At 43.7% G+C, this 17626-nt stretch overlaps 1 protein-coding gene across 1 annotated transcript; it reads left to right on the top strand.

The window, feature by feature from the left end:
* The first annotated feature begins 2895 nt into the window (after positions 1 to 2895).
* Positions 2896 to 16648, top strand: LOC108105559 (probable basic-leucine zipper transcription factor Q). Its single transcript, XM_017212200.2, has 5 exons — positions 2896 to 3588; positions 12493 to 12586; positions 12647 to 13769; positions 13845 to 14054; positions 14136 to 16648. Exons 1-5 carry the CDS (start codon positions 3522 to 3524, stop codon positions 15516 to 15518), a joined length of 2877 nt encoding a protein of 958 aa, XP_017067689.2. The 5' UTR covers positions 2896 to 3521; the 3' UTR covers positions 15519 to 16648.
* The last annotated feature ends 978 nt before the right edge of the window (positions 16649 to 17626 follow it).

Here is a 17626-nt window from a genome sequence, read left to right as displayed (position 1 = left end):
TATGTATGTATATCTCTATATATATATATATCTGTGAGTAAAGTTACTTTTTCTTTTCTTGCGGCTTTGCTGCTCTCATTGTTCATGCTGCTGGGCTGTTGGTTTGTAGGCCTATGCGAGATATCTTTTTATACGTGTGTAGATACAAGAACCATTTATTTCGTGGCATGACTTTCGAAAAAAAAAAACAAAAAATTGTTTTATATTTCACTCGCTGTTGCTGTGCGGGGGAAAAGTCCGCTCAAGAGATATTACTTTCAGATTTTTAACTTACTCATTAAAGAGGTAACGGAAAATCAATCTGGATTTGAGAATTAAAGGAACGTACCATCTGCTCATCCATGGTTGTCGGATTTTTGACTACATGTTGAGCCGTTGCTGCTGTAGATGTTGTGCTGCTGTGCTGTGTTATTGCTGTTGCTGTTGCTGCTGCTGCTGCGTTGCTGCCGGCAGCATGACATAAACTTTCGATTGTCTGCCCGTCACATAACTGTTACTCGTCTTGTGCCTCGGTTTCCCCACATTTCCATTTCCATCACCATCTTCTCGTTCTTTTGGGCCACTTCTTCTTCTTCTTTCCATACTACCATCAATTTGGGCTTTGGGCTTAAATGGGTAATTGGGTCAGGCCGCCGCGTTGGCCGCTTTCGGGAAAAACTTTTCAAACTCATTTCACTTAAAATTCTTTGGCTTATATTTAGTCCGCGCTCGCGGGCTGTTAGTCATGCGGCAGCTGGCTCTTGTTCTTTACGAGACTTTATGAAATACACAAGATCTCTCCTCTCCTCGGATCTTATTTTTTTTTTTACAACTTTCTTGGCTTATTCTTTTTTTCATTGGCACTGGGCGCTTAATGCGTTTGGCTTCATTTTTTTTCGTTGGTATCTTTGTTGATTCTGCCTCGCCCTCTGCTCAGCTTCTTCGTCGTCTTGTTAATAATTTTATGTTAATTATTAAAAAGTGAAAATACGATTTTGGCTTTTTTGGGGTCTCGGCTTTTGGCTGCATTAATCATTTGGCCGCGATACGTCTCTTTCTTTTTGTTAACTCTTTTTCTTCCAGCAGCAGTGCAAACGGTTCTGGCCCGACTGAGATTTATATAACGATTCGGGCATCCAATTAAATCCATTAGCTCTCCCATTGACAATGATCATCATTTGGCAATAAAATGCGTTTTCGTTTTCAGCAGAAACACAAAAAACAAAAAATATTCCGTTGCTCATTAGCATGTAAATATAAATTTTGGGCCTATTAGAGGGTCGAAAGTCGTAGACGGTGTCGCAGTCTTGCAACACATGATTGAGCACTGCATGACTAAACGGATCTCAGACGGGTTCTGCATCCCTATGTCATGTGGGCTACTCTCAGTGCTGGCCTCAAGATGGATTTACATCGCTATATATGTAACAGTCGGTGGCTTTATCAGGCAACTTTCACCCAGCTGGGCGAAGGCAGAAGAATCGATCAATCGGCAACGGTGTGAACTGACAAGTTTAGAATTCTCTCCCTGCCTTTTACAACTTTACAGCATTGAAATTCTCGCGCCAACGAAATTATCAAGCTTGGGAAAATCTTGAAAGAAAGAAAAAGCTGACAAATGCCGTGTAAATAGAGGCCTACTACTGTGCGGGCAGCAGAAGGGGCATCGGGCAATTCAATCCAAGTACAATGGGTAGGGGAACTGCTGCAGACATCTTCTACATTAGAAAGTTTTCTACAACCACCAGGGCAGCATCGAGTGTAAGACAAAAGAAACAACTGTAAGTGCACAGAGAGCCCGAGCCCCAACCACCACCACCCCCCCGCCAGAAAAGCACCCAAAACCCCTCTGAGCAAGATACTCCAAATGGAGCCTGGCGAGCTGACAGAGCTTTGCAACGCTCGCTGAGCATGGATAGGCGGCTGGTGGTAGAAACACCAGACCCAGTACCAGTACGAGTACCATCAGCAGCAGCAACAATGAGAAATGCATCGGTGAAAGATTTCCAAATGCAACTTTGCTGGCTGGCCAAGATGATTCAAGTTAATTTCTCGCCCCGGCTCGCTGGGTGCTGCTTCTCCGTACTATCTCCCTCTCTCTCTCTCTCTCTCTCTCTCCCTGCAGGCAATTAAACTATAATTAAGAATCTAATCGAGTTTCACTCTCCTTGTGCGTAATTAGCCGTGCGGTTTATGCAAAGAAAAGTAAAAACGACGGACGTCGGAGTAACAATGGAAAGAAAAGCAAGCGGAATAAGATTGCCAGCGAAACAGAGGCCGAAAAATGTGCGACAAAAAGGAAAAAAAAACGTTTAAATTATATAATTATAAAAAAAATCTTGACAAAAATAGACGAAAGTTGTAATTTGCAGCAGAGCCGCTGTACGAGAAATGCTGGGCAGGGGGTAGAGGGAGAAAAGCTGAATGCCGAAAAATCCGAAAACCGAAAACTAAAAAAAAACCCGAAGCGCTGTCTTAGAAGGCAGCGATGAAAGTTAAAGTTATAAAAGCAGTTTTGGGAACGCACTGGAATCGAAACGATGGTAAGCCGTAAATAATTAACCATCGTAACTGTGTGCGAGAGTGGGCTCCCAAGGCGAAACTCTTACTCCGAGCACATGGCAAACAAACGGCGAACCAAAACAAAAGACTTCAACGAAGAACCAAACTTGAACGTGGGGCCCCGAGTCTGCGCTGGTGTGTGTGTCGTCTGGTTAAACATATATACATATACAAAGGAGAGAAAGAAATGGTAAAAGCACTCTTAAACCGAAGAACCAACTGCAGAGCTTACATTTTATGGTTTGTGTAAAGGTGTGAGTGCGGCAAGCGAAAGCGTCGCTGCCGACGAGAAACGAAATGGAATGGCATGAAATTTCTTAGCGATCTTTGAGGATAAGCGCTGGTTTCACTGCGCGCTGCCGCACAGACGTCTACCGCGTTTCGAGGCAGACGTTACGTTCCAACGTTCGGCGCGCAAGAATCGCCATCTCCAGCTCGTAGAAAGTCGCGCCTGCGCAGAAACTAGACAGTAACATAAAAAGAAACAAAAAGAAAAACCCAAAAACCCCAAAACAACAAACCCAACAAACAAGATCATAAGAAAAAATATTTTGTGTGGAAAAGCCAAGTGCAGATCACAGCATCATGCTGCCCAAGTGCAATCAAAATGTTGTCTTCCTTTGACTTTACAATTGGATTTTGAGTAGTTTCTCTCCCCCCTTTTACGATTCCGAATATCACGAATCTGTATTAACTACCTTGTGTTCTCTGAATATCAAAACGCACAAAAGTGAAAGTGATTTTTCGGTGTTTCGGTGCGTGAGTGCCTCTTGAATGACAAATATTGATATGTTGGTACAATGAAAACCAGGCAATTCCAGTCAGCCAAATAAGCGTCGAAGAAGAGAAACTATCAAAAAGAAATACATTTATTAATATTAGTTTTGTGCCCATTGGATTACGGATCAGTTCCCGATAAGCTCAAGGATACCAAACGGGATTGGAATACATCTATTATCTATTAACTTGAGGGTTTGGATATGGCTGCCAACGAGATTATGACACCCACAGTCAATGCAAATTGTCAATACTCGACCAGATATTGTTGTAAGTTGGCCTGAGCTTTGGAATATATACTAACAAGAATCGTACTTCTATGAGATGATTTCTCTCTATGGAAGTTCGACTGTACAGCTTTACTATCTCTCCTTAAGCTATCCTATCTACTAACCTAACATATTCTACCAATTAGAAGAGACTAACAAAAGAGGGTTTAAGTTTGAGCATAGAGAATGCTTAGCGAAAGCAACAAACAAACAAACCGTGCACATTCGGGCAACCTGCGCAGCAAGAAAGAAATTTTCAAAACAAAAAGCAAAAGCTGCTTTTTTATAGAAAGTTTCCCCAGGAAGGGGCCACCAAGAGTTGCCGCTGAAGTTGCAGCCAGTTTGGAGTCCAAAGTCGCCCAGCACTATGCGATATGCTATATGCTGTATGCTATCTGCTGTATGCGAAGTGTGTTGCCGTTGTTAAGCATCGGCAACAACTAGCAGAGCGCTGCTTCTGCTTCTACAGTATCTGTATCTTCAAGCTGGCAATGTATCTGTATCTGTATCTTTAGTGCTGCCTCTGACTCTGACTCTGTCTCTGTCTTTTTGGCCTGGCTTTAGCTTTGGCTTTGGCTTGGCAGCTCGCTTCTGCCGCTGCTACGACACGAATATTAATAGGTGAAAGTTGTTGCTTCGTTTCTTCGTTTTTCTTTCTCGTTGACGTCGCAGTCGCAGTCGCTGTTGAAGTCGCAGTCGCTGCCTCTGTTAACGTCGCTGCCACTTCTACAGCTTTAAGAAAAAGATCCCTTTTTGGGGTGCAGAATTTATGTTTCCTTTAAGCCATTTAGTAATTTCTCTTCACTGCTAGTTAGCCAAGTTTTTACTTCTACTGAAAATAAATAGTTTACATTTTTTTTTATATTTTTTACTTAACATTATAGTTTAGAAATCCAACTTTAGAGAACAAATTTATTAACATAGCACTCTCATTATCACCTTAAAATTGTTAATCATAACTTTTTACATTTTCTCTATCTGCTGGTGAATGTTGCTGGTTGAGTTTGAGTCCTGTCATAAGTTGACCCACTTTTTTGGCACATTTCATTGCCATGCAAAATGGCTTTGATCGCAAACCAGAAATGCATATCCCTAAAAGCGCAGCCTTCAAGCTTGTTTACCATTACCATTAACCATTCCCACCAAAGCTCAGTTTTCTTGTTGTTGTTGTTGTTGTATTTTGTGTTTTTTTGTTTTCTGTCGTTTTGGCATTTTCATTTCCATTATAATTAAGCTCTTACATAAGCCAAGTTTGTTTACAAACTCGGCTGGGCAGGTTCGCGTTTCGAGTTCAATGTCCCATTCGTTGGGTCTGCAGATTGCAACAGTTCCTGCGCGACGCGTGTGGATCTCTCTCGAAGGCGTATACGCAATATTTCTAGGGCTAACTCGATTCCGAATTCGATTTCGGTTTCGGTTTCGATTTCTGCTCTACAGACACACACATACCCATTTATTTTCATAAATAGTTCATTTGATAAATATATTTATTATGTCTGTGGCTCTGGCACGCGCAATTATTGGGAATGACGCATCGGATTTTCTGTTGGCCAAAAAATCGATTGCCAAAAAACAACGCCGAAGTACATAACAAGAAAATAGTTTAAATGCTGGCGTTGGCGAGCAGAGTTTGTTGGAGTGTTTGGAATTGGAGTGGAGGTTGCCCAATAATGCCGTTAGATGATAAACCGCTACAAATTATTTTACCCACCGACATACATCAATTTCTTTAGTGTTATTTCTCCATTTTGTTTCTTCTTTTGCTGTTTTCTATTTTGGTTTTCGTACGTTATTATTATGCAACCTGCCAGCTTGTATCTTGTCATTCGTCTCGAAGGTAGAGGAAAGTCACCGATGGTCTCAGATGGTCTCAACATCAGATCGGCAGATGATCAGATAGATCGTCCCAATGCCAATAGCCACTTCTGCATATCTTGAAAGTGAAAACGTAGAGTGGCCTCAGTGCCCGCTTGCCCTATTAGATATTGAGGCTTTCTACTCTAAACTTGCGTGAATTTCTCACATTTTTCTCGGTCTAGCCGACTTCCTAGTCCGACACGTAGCAAACCTACAACGTTATGCAATTGCTTATTAATTCTTTTATAATGCCTGCTTTTGTGGGTTTGTAGTGTTTCTTTTTTTCGGCCGCCGTTTAATTGGCCATCCGACGACGACGTGCCAGCGAAAATTAGTAGAAGTGCTGCTGGAAGTCAGGAAACGCTTCAGATGTACGTCGAACATTTGAATGTGTGTAGCTGGAGGCAGATGTGAGCAGGCCAAAATGCTTTTTTATGCAATCTGTCCAAAATACTCTTTTGGTTTAGCGTAACGGCCCAAGGGGCTCAAAGCCACTGATCGATAGTGTTAGTAAGCATTTCTCCACTGGAGTTGCAATTAATTCGAAATTACCTGTGGAAACGGCCCATGATAGAATCGCACTCACCGCAGACATTATTGTTGGCCAAAAAAAAAAAAGGAAAAGAAAAGAAATATAAATGAACCATTTGTATTTCGCACGAACACAGAAGACTGGCAAAAGAAATGCTTAACTTTATTTTTACATCCTCCATTCATCGGCTGTTGCTTCGTTTTCTTGCCTTTCTTTTGCACCGTTGGACTACCGCAACAGTGGCGCCCTCTGTGCAGCCATCTCTTTCGCACTTTGTTGCATATTTTTTCTTTCTTTCTTGGCGGCGCTGTTTTATTAGAACTTTCACTTTAGGTCCGCTTCAATTTGGGCTTCACCAGTGGAGGCTCTTTTTGTTTTTGTGTTTCATTTTTCTTGCTTTTCGGCTGGAATTGAATAATAGGTGGCGCAAAGAAGAAGAAGAAGAAGTAGTAGTAGTGTTGACCCAGAAAGTGAAGATGCTGAGATATCCAATCAGTGCTCTGATGAGTAATAGTTTCCCAACATTAAGTGGGCTGTCTTGGACCCTCGATAGAAAGTTACCAAATTAAGTTCGCCGAGCTACTAAGCCACAACCACAAGTCATCTCATTTCGAGTGGATAATTGCAAGTGAGGGCGCAGAAATATGATCAAGAAACTTCAAATAACAAATAAATCATAAACAAAAAACAACAAAAATATAAAATAACTATAAATTTTGGCTATCGTGTGGGGAAGGTTAAGTTTTTATGTAAGATGCGAAAATTTAATTTGATTTTTATTATTTTCTTGGCTGGCGGACAAGATATCTTGAGGTTCGCCAACATCAACAATAGTTTTAATAAATGATTTGTTTTTTTGGGTTTTTTCTTCAGTCTTTTTCTTTAGCTTTGTTTCAATATCTGCCCCGATGTATCGGCAGCACGTAATGCCATGCGTACGTATACATACGACTACACCCGATGTAGGTGTGTATGTTGGCTCTTACCGCTATTTACATTAACATTAGAGCTTTAGGTTTACGGCTGCGTTTTTTTTTTCTTTTTCTTTTTTGTTTCTTTATGCTGCTGCCTCTTCTGACAGCACAAAGTGAAAGTTTTCGGCTGTAACTGGTGAGCTGTGCTGTGCTGTGCTGAGCCAAGTTAAGACGCGCTAAGCCAACGAATCGTGCGAACGCACCGAAATCAGGTGGCTATATCTGTACCCAGCGATCGCAGCCAGTCTCGATAAGAATATTAATGCCGAGGGGCACTGAAATCAAAAGTGATTTTCTCAGTGACACATTTGTCTGTCTCAGTCTTTTAGCTTCTCACTTTCAAATAATGGCCGACTCATTAGCAAAGGCGTTAAATCACAGGGGCCAATTACTTAGAAAACAGAAAGAGCATGCAAATGGTAAATGTTTGCACTTAGCCTCGGCCAGAAATCGCTCAGCCGCCGTGTTGCACTTTCGAAAAAATCAAGCAGGAGGGAAAGATAGAAAATATGCAGCACTCGAAGTGCATGACAAATAGAGGTGAGGAGAGAAAAATCTTTTGTAAAAGTTCATAAACCTTCTCGCAAACAATGAGATTACAACGAATACAAAGTTTGGCTTCTGCAAATGTAGTCAGCAGCTGGAAAATCAGCTAAAAAAGCCAGAGCTAAGAAAGAAAAGACCGAAAGACCAAACTGCATACATGAAAAGTTAAACCAAAAGTTTTCCCAAAGCAACACGGCAATAGAGAGAGAAATGCACAAAGCGGGCGCATAAAAAATATTTTTCCTAAATTACTTCTGACGATGTCGAGGATAATGATAATTGCCACAATGCTGATTATGATGATCGTAATGCTGATGATGATGTTGCTGGTCATGATTATATGTAGTGCGGAATTTCCACAGTTGGTTAGCGTACATTCAACTGCAAAATGGAAAAGCAGAAAGCACAAAGAGAAAAGCCCGCTGGCGAAAGATAGAAAATTCCCCGCAACAAGTTGCCTCGCTTGGTTCCACGACTCTCTGTCAGTTTTCGGTTTATATCATCCGATGCTTTCCCGCTTTTCCAGCCTATTAGCAACTATGGTACTGCGTCGTTCGTCTCTAGTCTTTCGTCTTTCATCTTTCGCCTTTGTTTGGCTTTGACTTTCTTCTAGGTTTTTTTTTTTTTCTTTCGCTGGAAAAATCATAACAAACAAGAGTGTTTCTTTTACCGTTCGCCCCGGTGGTTACTGCTATCTCCAGACTCATTTGTGCATCATTTGGGAGAAAGTAAAAGCCAAGAATTAAATGCCACTAGCCGTTGGCTGAGGTTGAAGCTGGATAGCTGGGTAGCTGGGTAGCTGAAGCTAAAGCCTGGTCGATGACTTACACGTTAAGTGCAGCCGCAACCGCCTGCCACACGGGGCGTATGCGCATTATAGCCGCTGGTCTCTGGCGTGCAGAGTGAAAATACCGAAAGAAACGCTGCGGCAGAAGAAAACCGAACTGTAACTGCATCTGATGGAAAGCTATATGTTGGTCGGTCTACAATTCCATTGCAATCGGATTCGGTTTGGAATTGGGAGTCTGGTTACCGAGGCTTTTGCCCAAGCTGAGACCCATACGAATTCTGGCATTCGCTTGGCCATCGCATTCAGGTTGTATGCATTTTTCCAGTGACTGGCAACGAAAGACTTTTTGAAGTTCATGGTGAACTTTGCATTGAACTAGCGAAAGGAAAACTGCAGTGCATTTTCCAAACTAAGCAGGTGGTACATTTGACTATGGAAAAGGTAAAGCTTAAACATTGGAAAAAGTTGTTTTAAGATAACTTTAGAATTCCAAAACCATTCGAATTGAAACGCAGTCGGCACTCTCTAATGCCCATTCTTTGCTCTTTGGAATTGTAAATTTTCTGGGGGAATCTGAAGCTATTAAGAATCTTACACTGTCAATCCAGCTTCCATCAATCAATGTCGATTAAGAGACCTTATCGCCGGTCAATCTAGAGTAGAGTTCCATTCGATTAATCCAATCCAATTCCATTCTCCGGCCTTAGTGATCTCCCTATCACTTTCAGTATTCCGATATCGGGAGTAGGGCACGTCAAATGCTTCATTAATTCCCGCTTGCAGTCGGATGAAGTCTCTCTTTCTCTCGACTCATACAAATCCTGACCCAATTAGAAATTCTCACGCAAAGAGGAGACTGAAAGCGAAGAATTGATAGACGAGAAGTAGAAAGAAAACGAAACGTCACGGTTAACAATTCCACGTTTAATCAAACAAACAAAGAATTAAGCAAGAAGAAAACTTGCCATCGCCTTCACATTTCTGCCTGTTTTGTTTGGTGAAAGAAAAAGAAAAGTGCAGGAAGCCAAATAAGCGTGGCAAAAAGAAAGCAAGCGAAACGAAACGAAACTAAACGAATGCTCAGCTCAGCACAATGGAACCGGCCCAAAAGAAGCTTACCAACTATCTGGCCAACAACATGGCCAGCCATTCTAAGTAGCCATAGTCCGTGGCAATAAAAAAAAATATTCGAATTCGAAGTAGTAGCCAATTATAAAAGCAACGTGATTGGACCCCCAAAAACATGCCCGAAAACGAAAGAATCATTAAGATCCCCGAAAGTAGAGAAAAGAAAATGAAAGACCCAAGACCCATACAAAGTATGCACAGAGAGAGAAATTATGAGGTTTTAGTTACTTATTTTTAGATTCTATTTAACACTTAAAGGTGTTACAAAGATATAGTTTTCGTAATATCTGATCAAGAACTTCTTTAGGTAACTCAGAATATTCTACTTTAAACTTATCCTGAAGGAATAATGGTCTAGACTTGTAAAATTAGATATTGTATAATCAAGATTTAAGCTTCACCAAGTTCTTTATGCTACATCATATCATACCTAGCTTAAGATAGATCCCATTCTTTCCGTGTAACCCATCTCGTAAGTCATAAGATGGGCCTGCATTTCCGAGCCATAGAACCGGTTCTCGACCCACGAAAGTGCTCCAAACGGAAGTGAAGCTTGGCTAACACAGAGGGGATAGTGATGGAGAGAGGCAGATAAAGAACCGTCAACGGGCGAGAAGACTCGTCGACTTCGTTGGCTATGTGTTCGGTTCATTCGACAAGAAATATAGGCCAAAAGAGAAACTAACGGTAAATGTTGTTTCTTCGGCAAGATGGCAAGCGAATTGGATTGTCTGCGAGCAAGAAGCGACCACAGCATCCGAGGATTTGGGTTACATAAAAGGGCGCAAACGGAAAGTAGAAACCGAAAGAAGCGAGAAGTAAGCCCGGAGGCACCATAAAAGTGGCCAAAACCACTACACTCAAGCATTCAAGCACTCTTACAAGCACACTTACACACACACATGCAACACACACACAGAAACACGCGCGTACGATCAACGCATAAAACTTGTTGCGAAGAAAGTGAAACTTTTGTGAGCCAGAGCTGTCTTCTGTCTTCTGCCCCTTGGCCCCTGCCCCCTTATAAGAAACCCCTGGATATACATATATTATATATATATATCCATTGTGAGCGGTCTGCGAAAGGGGAGCGTGGAACTTGAGCGTGTCACGATCAAGCGCGTAGAGCAACGCAGAAGGTTGAGGTTGTTTTGCAAGCTGACGTTGCCAGCGAATTTTTGAATTTTTTTTTTTTTTTCGACTTGTTATGTTTACTTATTTGGCTGGCCAACAATTTTTCGTTCGTATTTCTTGACTCTAAAACGGAGATTTCTTAACGAGCACTCTTTTGGGTTGGGCTAGGTTATAATGCTGCCTGTGCTGCTGCTGCTGCTGCTGCTATGACTGCTGCCAAACCATTAAACGAATCGAATGGGGGCTTGGGAATTGCTCAACCATCAGCTCACCGATGTCGATCTGATACCCTTGCCTTGACATAGACCAGGCCAGTGAGTAATAGAGTTTCACAAAGGCAAACCCCAGGCGACCCAAAATTAGAAAGTACTGCAATGCATCGGCACGGGCATTCTTACCATCGAATCAAAGGAAAACCCAAACCATTTTCGATTACACAGAAAGAAAAGTGTGGTTTTTCTTCAAAAACCCGAGGGTAACTTCCCACTGTTTTAGTGTTTTTTTTCATAGATTTCTGGGAACTATTTGTTAACTGACATTACTCTGTGAAATTATAAACTTTGGGTCTATATCCCCCATTTTTCTCCAGTGTAATCCGCAGAATCCAATGACCAAACTTTTCTCAAGCTGCTCCCAGCCAAATCAAAGCGGTTGCCGCCGAGTAAGCTTTTTCTTAGATCCGGCTTCGAATGCTCGACACTGCATCGGCAAACGATGGATTTTCTCTCGGGGAAAAACACGTTGAAAAGCCCAGCAAGGCTGAAAAGCAACGCTTGTGCGACTTCTTGGACCCAGTGCAGCCATAGTCTTAGCCACAAAACAAGAAATAAACCGCAGCCAAAGTCAAGAAACGTTGGAAGAAATACCAAGAGCCCAACACCGAGCTAAAGCGACGAAAGCCGATGGCCAAAAGCCGAAAAACTTTGCCCGAAGGGGAGCCATCGGAAAAAGTGAACGAGTAGAAATTACGGTAAATAAATAAATAAAGAAAGACGGCTAAGAGAAATAAGCGAACGCGAACGCGAACTCGAACGTTGCTGTCGTCGTCATGAGCGAAAGTGAAATCTGCTAATGAATTCTTCAACGTTGAATAGTTTTCAGTCATTATGGCCATCGTTGAGTGTACGTAGAGCCGTTGTATGTGGCGTATACTTGATACTTGAAGTGTATATGTATGCCTGAGAGCCATGTAACTGGGTACAGGCAGCCATTCCTCCATTCCAGCGATCACTTGGCGGACCTGCGCATCTGCAACTGGTAACGGAGATGGAAATGGCTGCACAGAGAGAAAAGTTGATATGACTTGATGATCTTTTCTGAGTTAAATTACTGATACTGATAAAATGAAAACGATATACCTTTTTACGTTTCTCTCCATCATATACCACTTAAGAATGATTATAGATAAACAAGTTAGTTATCATTATTATCTAATAGACCTTCTAATTTTTTGCTGTGCAATAGCCAGGAGCTACTGCCTTGGTTTTGGCTAAAACTTGAGATGCAGCTTTGATTTTTTGGCTCTGGTTTGCGGGCTAAGCGGGTAAAAGTTGCTAGATTCGTTATAGCAATTAACCACAAGGCACACAAAAGTCGTAAATGGCCAAGCAGACATCGATGCCGATCCGCTGCCAGATGATTGCAGTGATTACCCGATTCCGACTGCAAGTCCGACTCCCGACTCGGGTTCATTGAAACCTTGTGCAGTTTTCTATATAATTCGCTAATGCTGCTGCCGCCGTTATGGCCAGAGGTCTTTATCGATGGAGCGCGGCTTAAACTTGAATTGCATTTGGCAGGTGGAAAGTGGCTGCCTGCCAGAGCAATGCCCCTTCGATTTGTCTATCCAACTGCCTAGTGCCAATCCATCATCCATTCTTGCTCAATGCCCTAAACGACATTTAAACTGATCATAATGGTGAACCTCCTTTTTTGTATTTCCAGGGGAGGCAGAAAAAGTTAAATCATTGATCAGATTGCGGGCGGAACTCTCGCCTCTATTCACGGGCAAACGAAATGCCTCCAAATATGCCTGGGCGTAAGTAATCAATAATCCCATTGCGTAACATCTTAATAACTCTCGATTTTTACTCTATAGCGTGGTGGAACGGGAGCTTAATGTTCCATTACCACTGTCGAAGATTATTAAGAAATGGAACAATCTGCTGCAGGAGTACAAGGCCATCAAGATGTCCGAGGAGCCCAAGCGACGCGAGTGGCCCTTCTTCACCCTCATGGATGTGTACTTCAGCGACCAGGTTAATGATCCCTCGCTGCGTCTCTTCTCGTCCACAAAGACCTTAAAGGAGACTCTGGATGACAGTGTCTTTGAGGATGATCCAATCATCGCCTCGGCCATTGCAGCAGCCACTAGCGGAGCCTACATGGACATTGATGAGCTAATCCGGCGGCAGAAGGAGCGAGCCGCTCTGGCAGCCGAGCGGAAGCTGGCCGCCGCCGCCAGCGGAGGTAGCAGTGACTACAAATTCGAGCTAAAGCCCATGCTCTCGAACAGCAAGTTCAACAGCAACAGCGACATGGCCAAGCTTTCCAAGAGCGTTGATGACCTCTCCATGCAGCAGTACAAGATCAAGCAGGAGCTGATGCGCCAGCGTGAGCAGGAACAGCAAGAGAATATGGTCAAAATCAAACAGCACGCACGCCAGCAGCAACAGCAGCAGCAGCAGCAACAACATCATCAGCAGCAGCAACAGCAACACCACCAGGCCCAGCAACAGCGATTCCTGGGCCACCAACCGGCCCTATCGCCGCATCCACACCGTCTGTCGTCTTCATCGACGCCGCCGGGCTTGCAGCATGCCTTGCAGCAGCAACAACAACACATGTTGCAACAGCAACATCTGCAACAACAGCTGCAACAGCAGCAGCAGCAACACCAACAGCAGTTGCAGCACCACCAACTCGCTCATCCCCACCAGCCGCACACACCGCGTCCGAGTACGCCACCCACCACGGCGCAACAGATCCACATCACGGCCACCCAGCACCAGGCCGCCCAGCAGCAGTTCCATCAACAGCAGCAACCCCCTCACAAGCAGCAGCAATCCTACACGGATCCCAACACCATCGACCAGTACCTGCTGTCATGGAACAACTTCCATGGAAATATGTGCCGCGGCTTCCACTCCCTGCAGAAGGACGAGAAGATGGTGGACGTTACCATCGCTGCCGGCGGCAAGATATTCAAGGCCCACAAACTGGTAAACTAGCGGCTCAGCGACAGGAACTCCCATACTCATGCCATGCATCCTCTTTTTGGTTCACTCTCGTTACAGGTCCTGTCCGTTTGCAGTCCCTACTTCCAGCAGATCTTCCTGGAGAACCCATCGAGTCACCCCATCCTGCTGATGGCCGACGTGGAGGCCAGTCATATGGCCGGTCTTCTGGACTTTATGTACAGTGGCCAGGTGAACGTCAAGTACGAGGATCTGCCCGTCTTCTTGAAAGTGGCCGAGGCCATGAAAATCAAGGGGCTGCACACAGAGGTGAGTCTGCTAACTGAAAGAAGTTAAAATGGTTAATTTTTTTATATTTTTCTAACTTTTATCATGAACTTTCGTTTGCAGAAGAACCTGGACAGCGATGCCAGTGACATAAGCTCACCGCACGAAAGCGACGGCACCGAGTGCCGTTACGAGCGTGGAACGCATAGTGTAAACATCACGAGTGGTCATGCCGCTGGCTATGGTGGTCCACCGCCTCCCCAGCAGACCTCGTCCCCGTCGCCCTCATTAAATGGACCCAACCGCTGCCCCACGCCCCTATCCAGCGGTGGATCTGGCAATCCCAACTACGCCGGCTTCCGGGACCATATCAAGTCGAAGGCCACGCTGGCCGAGGCTTTCATGAAGAATCTCAACAGGAACAACAACAATAACAGCAGCAGCAATAACTACAATCATTTGAGTGGCAGCAACGGAAGTCTCAACCTGACAGAGGCGGAGAGCAACTCCTTTGCCATCTTGCAGGCAAACAGCAAGAAGATGCTGGACTCGGCCCGAAAACAGCATAAGTATCTGGCCAAACGCAAAATCCTGATGCACTACAACACGGAGCTGGGTGGCGAGAAGCGGATGAAGGAGATGGAAAGGGATCGGTATCCGAGTGCCGAGCAGCATGATGACGCATTGAACAACAACCATAGCCACGCCCAGGACAACATTATGGAGCCCATTATCACGACGATTGTGCCACAGACGCCGCCACCATCCACGCACAACAACAACTTCAAGATCCGCCTGGTGGAGAGTCTTCAGCTGACCAACAACAACCAGAACCAGAACAACAACAATAACAATAACAACAGTAATAACAACAACAACAGCAGTCCGCAATCCGACAACAACAATTGCCACAATGATAACGATGAGGAGGCACTGAATCTGGTCCAGATACCCAATGCCAACGGGAGCAGGAATCGCGAAGAGACACCCACATCCGTAACGCCCACGCCCGACATCCAACTGATCAAGCGGGAAGTGGACACGGACTTGTCACCATCAGACACCACTGCCCACAACAATGGACACGACGAGGAGTTGGCTGCAGCAGGATACGATCGCAAGTACGATGACAATAACAATAATCGCGGATTGGATATGGAAACGGACTCGAACAATAACAATAGCAAACCAGGACAAACGGACAATAACAATGGTATTGCACTGGCGCTGGGCAAGCACAAGTTACTGAGTGCGATCAATAGGAGTCTGGAGCAGGAACAGGAGGCGGATCATGGCGGGAACAACTGCAACAGCGACGATAACAACAACAATCACAGCCAACACCTAGACCTGAGCACCATCAAAAACATAGCAACGGCGGAGATTTTGTGCGGATTAAAGAGCAAGGTCCTTAAACTGGAGGAGGAGCAACGCGAGAGGGAGCGGGAAAGGGAGCGAGAACGAGAAGCCTGCCGCAGCCTCAGCGAGATCAAGAATGCCGAGTGATTCGCCGCGAACCGATGGTGGGTGCAACCCAACCACAGCCCAGACAATTATGCATTTGATTAAATAGAACATAGAAAGAGAAAGAGAGAGAGAGAGAGAGGGAATGGAATCTATGTTTGCTAATTATAGTTATTTATTATACCACTTAATATCGTTAATGTAATTGTAATGACCTGACCCCACATGAACATTGGTTAGTTTGGTAGGCCTAGAATTCTCCCAGCACATCATTTAGAATCCCTAGCAGCTAAGACTCACGAATCATTAACGTATCGTATCGTAACGTAACGTAACGTAACGTATCGCTGATTGCTGATCGAAATTACAAATTTAATATTAGCACTTTGGAAATTGGCCCTGTTGCAATACGAGTTAAGCCCATGTTAAACATATTGATATCGTTTAATAATTATGTATGTGTAGAGCAGTATGTTGTAGAATAATATATCCCCCTGCTTCCCTACCCCAGCAGCACTTTCGATTTTCAGCTAACGCTAAACGCTCTTACATTATTTATACATACATACACACACACATATCGTACGACGAATGTATCTCAACACGAATCACGCATGCATATAAACACCCCTCACATACACATACAAACATACATACATTGCACCATTTTATGCCCATGAGTATAGTAATGACATCGTCCCCGTTCATCCATATGTATGTGTATGTACATCATATACCACATGGAACGGGCGACATCCACAAAGGATCAAAATGAAGAAAGAAGGAACAATATATGTATCTCGTTTTTAGTTTTAACTTGCCAGACCTTTTGAATGAGCACTCAGATAACTCGGTTACATGCGATCGTTTTTAAACTCGACGCGTAACTTTCACCCTGAAGCGGTTCCGGATCTTGTTAATTGTTGTACATGTCCATATGTGCCTGGAACCCAGCCCCCCAAATTATACGATATTTGGGGGACCGAACACACGAGCCCCTCTCAGCTGCAGATCAACCAGAATTAACAATGCACAGTGTAACTCGTACAATATTTATTCAACTTCTTTACATTTAAAATAAAATACAAAAACTTGTGTAATGTTTTTTGCTGTTGAACAATTTTTATTGTAAAAGAATTAATGAATGAATAAAGAACCCAACACATTCAATATCATGTTGATTTTTAATTTATTTATGGGTAATGGGAACTTTAATTAATATTTTGGTAAGGGATCACCTAATCCTGATCCTTGAACCTCAAGAGCTACGATACACTGTAAAAAATATTCTTATCCTGATATCAAAATTGAGACCCTCCTGTACCTCTCACCCATATACTGAAACCCTCTGGATCCGGGTGCTTACTCTCTTTTACTCACTTTCTCTCTCTCTCTCTCTCTCTGGCAGGCATCCCTGCCACACTTTCACGAGAGTCAACGAAAGAGAACTCTCTGAACAGAGAGAGTGGTTTAATTCTCTCATTGCATCGGCGCAGTGCCGTCGAAAGTGAAAAGGAAGAAACAAGGACGAAATACATTTTGTGTATTTTCGGCGGTCGGCGGGTGGGGGCGCGCCGTTTTTTGCCCTTTTTTCGCGCGCGCACCCAGTTGTTGTAATTGAAAACTATACAGCGGCACGAAGGCGGCCCGAAGTCCTGCCCAAATCTCACACTCACACTGGAGCACGAGAAACGGCGCACTCGGGCGCACGCATACACACAAACGCACGCCGGCACGAAGGACGAAAGGCGAAAAGGACGATGCCGAAAAGCGAACGAGCACCGCCGCCGGGGCAGTTCTCTGTTCTCCGCTCTGTGTGTGGTTGTAAAAAGGCGAAAACGTCACGGGAAAAACCGGTTAATAAATTATTGCTAAACGAATGGTAAAAAAAATCACAATAAATAAATAAATTTAAAGCCGAAAAATCGAAGAAACTGCTTGGCCACAAAAAGTGTGCATGAAAATGTCGTAAGAAAGGCCGAAAGCAGTGAAAAATCCAAGTGAAAAGCCAAGCGGTGAAAATTTCCACGGAACAACGTACGTTTGCGTTAGCGTTCCGTTTTCATTTTTTTTTTTCTGGTAGTCCATTGTTTTGCGGTCATTTAGAAACTGCGCAAAAGGCAAAGGATACGTGGAGGCGGATATGAAAA

The sequence above is a fragment of the Drosophila eugracilis genome, unplaced genomic scaffold, assembly GCF_018153835.1.
Source record: "Drosophila eugracilis isolate 14026-0451.02 unplaced genomic scaffold, ASM1815383v1 contig_367, whole genome shotgun sequence".
NCBI lineage: Eukaryota > Metazoa > Arthropoda > Insecta > Diptera > Drosophilidae > Drosophila > Drosophila eugracilis.
This window is presented reverse-complemented; position numbering and strand designations above follow the sequence as displayed.

What these genes read in the sequence shown, in the direction of transcription:
- LOC108105559 (XM_017212200.2), top strand. Translation starts at nt 3,522, where the DNA reads ATGGCTGCCAACGAGATTATGACACCCACAGTCAATGCAAATTGTCAA. An exon ending in ATACTCGACCAGATATTGTT is followed by an intron (nt 3,589 to 12,492) that starts GTAAGTTGGCCT and finishes TTGTATTTCCAG; the next exon opens with GGGAGGCAGAAAAAGTTAAA. An exon ending in TATTCAAGGCCCACAAACTG is followed by an intron (nt 13,770 to 13,844) that starts GTAAACTAGCGG and finishes CTCTCGTTACAG; the next exon opens with GTCCTGTCCGTTTGCAGTCC.